At 39.7% G+C, this 7,705-nt stretch overlaps 1 protein-coding gene across 1 annotated transcript; it reads left to right on the top strand.

The window, feature by feature from the left end:
- The first annotated feature begins 3,685 nt into the window (after positions 1-3,685).
- LOC149836044 (protein STAY-GREEN, chloroplastic-like) lies at positions 3,686-5,720 on the top strand. The gene is made up of 5 exons (XM_090009692.1): positions 3,686-3,808; positions 3,909-4,082; positions 4,183-4,350; positions 5,159-5,305; positions 5,640-5,720. Exons 1-5 carry the CDS (start codon positions 3,686-3,688, stop codon positions 5,718-5,720), a joined length of 693 nt encoding a protein of 230 aa, XP_089865818.1.
- The last annotated feature ends 1,985 nt before the right edge of the window (positions 5,721-7,705 follow it).

The raw sequence follows: 7,705 nt of genomic DNA, 5'->3' as shown, positions 1-7,705 counted from the left end.
AAACAAAAGGGCAGGGGGTTTCTCCCCCTGCCGATCATTCTTCGGTAGGAGAAGTCAAGAGGACAGGGGGGGCTGTCGACATTCGAAAGGACAGAAGCAAAGCCCCCTGTCCCACCAGAGATTGGAGCAAGGAGAGGGCGTGGCAGAGGCGATCGGGGCCTCTGCCAACCTCTGTTGACTACAAAGGGGTGGGGAGGGCCCGACAGAGGTTGACGGTCCTCTGCTGGCTTTTCGGCAACCATAGGGGGAAGGGGGAGGCTCCAGCATAGGGGAAAGAGGGAGGGTTACCTACGGGCAGGCTGGGGTCATCGGCCCTCTGGCAACCAGAGGGGAAGCAATGGGAGAGGGAACAAGAGGGGAACGAAAGAGGAGGTCGGCGAACGAGGCTCGCCAAAAAACACAGAGCGGGAGCAACGAGAGAGAGAACGGGAGGGGAAAGAGAGAGGAGGTCACTGGGAGGTCGACGGGCGGCAGGCAGGTGACGAGAGGTCGACGGGTGTCGGTCGGGCAGGCGAAGGGAGGTTGTCGGGCAACGGGCGGGCGACAGATGAAACAAAAAGGGAAAAGGGGCTCGCATTAGAGATTTACAGGAAATTTAACGACGGATTCGCGATGGCAAAATTTTATCGCAAACTTCATCGCAAATGTGCGATGGAGTAGCAACAAAAAATGTCTATTGTTGAGCCATCGCGAAGTTGCGACGGAGTTTGAGACAGAATTGTTCCATCGCTAATTCGCGATAGAATTTTTTTTGTCTCTAATTTCATAAATATTTTGAATGTTAGCGACAAATATTTTTTCTAGCTAATCTGTCGCAAATTTGTGACAGAAAAAATACATCATAAATTTTCATTGCTAATTAGAGTTTTTCTTATAGTGAGATTGTATCTCCCTCACCGAAGATATGATCGATGATCCGTAAAAAAGTGCATCTTCATCTATGTGTTTACTATCATCTGCTAAAATTTTAGAATTTTTTACCACAGTTTGATATATTTCTCTGTACCCGAAACTGGATGTGTTTATTTCAATTCTTTACGTATAAGCCAGAATCAAGTATATATTGTTGGAACGATATCTCTCTCACCAAAGATGATTTTTCTGATCTGGAAAAAAAATTGTTTATCTGTCTAGTATCTCTCTGTAATTTTTTTTAAATTTTTATTGGTGGTTTGATACCCGATTCAGGTCTGACACTGTGACAGATACGTGCCTGCAGACAAAATTGCATATTTTTATGTTTTATTCAATTTTCATATTAAAACAATATCAAAATTTCTATTTTTCAATTCTATTTTAATTTTAGGGTTATTAAAAGTGTTCATGTCGATTTTTTTAATTTTTGAATTTATTTGGTGGGTTATTTAGTTAAATCACAAAAACAAGATGCCCGCTGAGTCCCGATTCAACTGGAACACAAGCAAAAGTTGCTATTTTCATGATATTTCGATTTTTTATAAAAGGTTTCATATTTTTAGGGTTTGATCATGTTTATAATCATGATAGGGTGCTTCATACCCGATTTGAATATGTTTGATCCTTAAATCAAAAGTTTTACAAAATCTTTTATGAAAACCCTCATTTCAAGGCCATAGTCTTGTTTTTAGGGGCATTTTTATCATTTTTCCCAAAATTCTGAATTTTAAAGTTGCTTATTTTTATTATTTATTCAATTTTATATCATCTTTTATTATGTTTATCTTAGAAAAACATGGAAAAAGACTTATATCCAGATAAATCTAGTAATTGTTTCAGATATTGTTGGATAAATCCAAAATAGCCAACATATCTTCACTAACAAATTTGTTAGTTTTGCAAGGACAATCAAGAATGTATTTGTTTTTACTTTTTTTTCTTTTTATGTAAATTGTAATTATAAACATTTGAAATAAGAATTTAATTTTCTGCTTAGATTAGGGTTGCATTGCATATAGTTTATTTTTTTTAATAATGTCAATGTGTGATGGATGATGATTCATGCATATTCAAATCTACCATGGTTTACACGAATAGCACGTGCATTTGCTTCTAAGAAGTTAATAAACTTGATTGAGTTTGTATTTGTGGTCATAGTCAGAATATGAACAATATCTAGATTTATCATCTTCTTTTAAGCCAAAAACAGACTACACTCTTAGACTATCTTAAAAAACTATTATATTTTCTCAAAAGTTTTTTAAGTATTTTCTTATTTTAGAGCCAAATGAGATACATTCAATGCATATTCATGGCCATAGTCAGGAATATGTGCTGAGTTTATTTTATCTAAATTTTATAAGGCACAAAAATCTCTTTTTCAAAAAATTTGCAAAGAAATTTTCAGAAAATATCTTTGCAAATTGCATTCATTCATTCATCTAAGTTAGACTGCATCATGAAAAGACTTTCACAGGGCCACACGCCCTTACATTTTGATGTTTTCCAATTCAATCTCAATAAAAATCAATTTTCTCTAAGTCTTTCTCCATAATTCAATTTTCTCAAAAAGATATCATTTTCTTCAGAAATCAATTTTTCTTTCTTCAAAAAGACTTCTCAAATGTGATTCAAGATTTTTAATCATATCTTTTCTAAGTATTTTCCAATATTTGAAGCAAACATTATGTTTTCAATCTGCATTTTCTGAAATTCATAGCACATACCTGATTCTTTGTGCATTTAGGACTAAAACATCGATTTAGACAAGTTGAGCAAAACAAAGCACTAGATTGATCCTTGGTTTGATTACCCCTGGTTATGGTGCCAGAAACAGTTGAATCTCGTACCGACAGGCAAGTCACATTCTTCAGAATTATCCTGCATTTTAAAACGGAAGTGAGTTATTTTCAAAATCTTTTTCAAAGGTCAGTTTGACTTGCAAAAGTAAAATTTTGCAATGATAACACAGGTGCTCCAAAGACTTGGCTGAAACCCAGATTCTTGTGACTATCGTCGGGGGGGCAGCGACAACTGTCGACCCACCGGTCAACACCTCCCTTTTATCGCCGACTTCCCAAACCCAAATGGGAGTTCAACAACGGAGGAGAAAATAATGCCAAAGAAATTTCTTGGCTAGCGCCACATGGACGTGACGTACCCACACCCCGAACATGTGCAGCAGATGCGTGGTGAGGACTCATAACCCAATTTTAGTTTAAATGGATCATGGAAAAGCCACTTACCAGAAGCGGCCATGGACAATCCAAACGATGCTTCGGTGTAGGTGGGTGGTCGGTGTTCTCCTCAGCCAATGGATGCCCTCAATGAGCCTATGCCACAATATCTAGAGGTGAGCAGCCCTAGAACCCTAAATAGAGTAAGAGAAACGGTTTCACATGTATAGTACTCATCCCACTACCATGGGTATCTTATTTATAGTGAGATATGGTAGGTGGTCCATAATGGGTTGTAACCCTCAAAGCTGAAAAGCCTCTCCCATGTTGAACTTTGATGTATCCATCACATCTAGGTTGATTCGGATCAAAAAATCCAACAGTAATTCATCCCTTTTACGTTATACCAGCATTATCCCAATTTTTTAGGAGGGGCAGCAGCACACTTTTAAAGTGTTCAATCACGTTGCAGCTGACTTCAATTCACCCAATAGCCAACCACACTCCTCTTACGATTCTCACTTGCCTTCCCACCAGCCACCCTCCTTTTATTGGGTTTCCAGGAAGATTGGAATTGGAAGTCTCCTGATTCCATGGCTTCCTCTCCTGTGGCACCAATAATCAACGCTTCTTGTTCCTTGTCTCAGTTGGGCTCACGGAAACCGTTTTTAGTCCTCTCTATACCCCTCAAGAAGGGGAAGAACGCTAGCTTTGCGGTGGGTAAAGTGCTTCTTAATATTGGTTATAGAAGAGATGCCCTTCTATTGTTCTTTCTTTTTATTGAAAAAATGGTTGGTTGGTTTCTTTGGCTTTCAGTCTGCCAGATTGTTTGGACATGCAATCTTTGAAGCTTCAAAGTTGAGAGTTCTATTCCTGGGGGTGGATGAAGAGAAGCACCCGGGAGACCTGCCCCGTGCATACACAATTACACACAGTGATATCACAGCCAACCTCACCCTTGCCGTCTCTCAATCCATTAACAGAGCACAGGTATGTGGAGACACGCAAAGTTGGTGCCTTCCTTTTGTTGATTATATATTATGGGGTAGCCTTTTAGATTTATGGAATTGGGATGGTGTTGATATTTCAGTTGCAGGGATGGTATAATAGATTACAGAGGGATGAGGTGGTCGCAGAGTGGAAGAAGATGCAAGGGAAGATGTCTCTTCATGTGCACTGCCATGTTAGCGGCGGCCATTTTTTGTTAGATTTCATAGCCAACCTGAGATACTACATTTTTTGCAAGGAGCTCCCTGTGGTAATAAACAAAAACAAAAAAATTTGTTTGTTGGTTTCCTATGAAGACCAATGTTTTCTTTTTCATAATAGTGCAATGCCCTTTTTTTTCTTTTGAATGAAAAACATGTTGAGTGTAAGAAGAGAAGGTGAGAGAGAATTCAAATAAAGAAAACGTGGGCTCTTTTGCTTTTTGGAAAAAGTTGGACTTGATAATGTGGAATAATCCCATATTGAAGAGGTTTGAGTTTGTTGTGGGCTTTATAATCTACATGTAAACTCTTACATTTGTTCCTAAGAATAAGATGGGATGACTACCACACACATGTGTGCGTGCTCGCCTATTGTGTTGGTTTGGGTTTGGGTAATGGCCCCATATCTAATTAAGATCAAAGTATCTTTTTGTCCAAAGTTTCTGTGATTATTTGGATTCATTAATGGGTTATGAGAAATGATAACGGGTCTGGTTCAGATGGTTGTCTTCGAAGGACGATCCGTCGGAGTGCACCGATCCTGATCGTCGAGGCTATTGTATCCTGAGGAAAGGACGTTGAACCTTGTTTGCACTGTATGTAGGGACGAATCTTCTCTAAGGAGAGTATTTTCGTACGCCTTAGCCTGTTATACAATATTAACATGTTTCCGTTGTTTGTTCTTGTGATATTGTCTGGATATTGGTATTATGCGAAAATCGATATGTTTGCTCCATGTTCCTGTTTCAATCGACTGTTAATCATGATTTTCATACTGCTGTATATTCTGATTTATGTCATGATGTTGATTGTGAAACGGTATGGTAAAAAATATGATCCAAAAAAACACACTTATAGGTTTTAAAAGCTGTTGTTCATGGAGATGGGAACCTTTTTAGCAAGCACCAGGAGTTAGAGAATTCTCTTGTTTGGGTCTACTTCCATTCCAATTTTAAAGAGTTCAACCGTGTTGAATGTTGGGGTCCGCTCAAAGATGCTTCTGAGGTACCTTGCATGGTTTAACTTATTGGTCTATTCTATTTACTGTCTACTCTTTTGAAAAAAAATAAGGATTTTAACTTTGATTGTGGTGTAGGTCAGTGCCCACAAGAAGCTAGAAGGAGGTGTTGTTGAAGATTGGCCAATACAAGACTGCACAAGGAGACCAAGAAGATGCAGTAGGCCATGCACATGTTGCTTTCCTTCCTCATGCTTGATTCCATGGCCTCAAGACCATATTAAAACTAAGTTGATCCAAGAACTACAGCAACAAGCTTGAGAGGATCACTCATTGTGCTATTCTATAAGTTGCCTTCTCTGGTTCATTTTTATCTTCAAGTTATGGCGCATGGCTGAGTTAATTTGCAAAGAAGCATGGCACTTGGCCTTGCTAGCACTGTGGTGGCTTGTGTTGATATAATGATGTGGGGAATGCAAGAAAGACAGAGGGGCATACATATCAGTTACTTCATTGGTAAGGGAAGAAAGAATTGTTTAGGTTGCAAATTAGCGTAAAAACCCTAGATCTGTAATAACACATTTCAATTCCGAGTGATGGACTTGTTCATCTTTGTAACTGCCTTGATTGTCAAGATTGGTGCAATAATAATTGGTTGGGTTGCCTTGTCTCAAAAAAATAAATAAATCAATAATTCGTTGAGGCTTCGGTTAAGTTAGCAAGTTATAATTAATTTCAGTCGGTATAGAATCGTAAAGTTTTTTCCAAGAGGGTTAGCCCGACACCTACCAGTTATGCAATCATACCATTGGGGTTCGAACTTGCAACGTCCAACATAACGTGACGTGCACTAACTTCTCCTGCCGGTCGAATCGTACAAGTTTGTTTGCCGTTTTTTTTCGAAAGAGAAAGCTGGGGTTAGGCTGACCCCTTCCTATACAGCCACGTGACGTGCACTAACTTATCCTGCCAGACAAACGAGCCCCGTTGGTAAGTTTGTATGCTGTTGCTAACTCAAATTAGTGGAGAATGATTCCAATTTGTTGTTAATTCAAATCACTAGAGATCTTTAAATAATGTAAAAGCAGAAACAAGGGTAGTTGTTGCCAAAAAATTGATTCTTTATGACTTTCTTAAATGAAATTCTTGATATATACGTGTTATGTAAATGTTATTAGAATTTTTTTAGGCATGTGTTTGTTTTTTCAAAGAAAATTTTTCAAACTCTCCCTAAAGTTTGTTTTAGAATACTCGACCGTGGCACATGAATTTTGCATAAAAGGCTTTCATTTGCAGGCTTGAAGTTTAGACCGATCGTGGGTGACTCAATACCTCTGAAGCATGGGACATGGCCATAGGTGGCCGAAGAGACCCCCGTGAAAGAAAGTGTCAAACTTTATTCATCACCGGCCAAAAGCGGTGCACGTGTGTGTGCGCGGTGCAGTGGGGTCTATGGTTATAGGCATACAGCTAAGTGAAAAGTTTGTGCCTTGGCTATGGTATGCGGCGGTGGCATGAAGCAACGCTATATTGCTTATTAGTAACTCAACAAGCAAGCAAGCGCAAGTGTGTGCGCTACATCTCAAGTGTATATGTCATGGGGGTTTCTTCGATCACCCGGGGTCATGTGTCATGCTTTCGGTGTGTTACGCCACCCACAGCCCGTCTCAACTTAAAGCCTGCAAATGGAAGCCTTTCATACATAATTCATATGCCATGGTCGAGTATTCTTTCATACAATCATAGTTGGGGAATACGTCCTTGAAGTGAGAACACTAAAAGAAGCTCCTTCATCAAGAGGTGCCATGTCAGTATCTACGCAAGCTCGCCTGAACTTCAAGATCGCATATCTCCTTGTGCGTTGATAATTACGGTGCCAAAATCAAAATCTTGCAGAGATATTCATATGTGAGGAAGATCCAAATATAGTCATTTCGGTGAAATACGAAGTCTACACTCGACAACTCTATTGAAAATAAAAGTAGTGCGTTTTCAAGGGATATGAGGGTTCCTCCTTTTGGTGGGGGTCAGTGCCCATAACACTTATATAGGAGACCTTTTTCTTGACGTGCATTGGTGCACAACCGTGTGGTCCAGAGTGGGCAACCCCTATATTTCATGAGTAGCATATCAGAGTATACGGGGGTACTCACGAGTATGTAAATTTCTCATGAGCATCTCAAGCATATGTGGAGCTTGCTTTTGTCACCTGCCTTGCCGCTCAACATCTCACCCTTGCGAGGGGCTCCATGAGTGCATGTCGAGCGACGGTGATTCTTCTTGGCTAAAGAGTTTTACTACATCAAACTAGCAACTCACTTAGGCTAGAGGCCGAAAGGTCTTCTTCATCACAGCAGGGGCTTAACCGTGGGGCGCGCGTTGTGTTCTACGAAAATCACAAGTGCCAAAATACAATATGCCCCTCGTTCGGTGCGACTTGGAAACTC

This window comes from Nuphar pumila, chromosome 6 (assembly GCF_984573655.1).
Source record: "Nuphar pumila chromosome 6, dmNupPumi1.hap1.1, whole genome shotgun sequence".
Taxonomy (NCBI): Eukaryota; Viridiplantae; Streptophyta; class Magnoliopsida; order Nymphaeales; family Nymphaeaceae; genus Nuphar; species Nuphar pumila.
The sequence above is the reverse complement of the archived record's forward strand: the minus strand, read 5'-3'. Positions and strand labels throughout refer to the sequence as shown.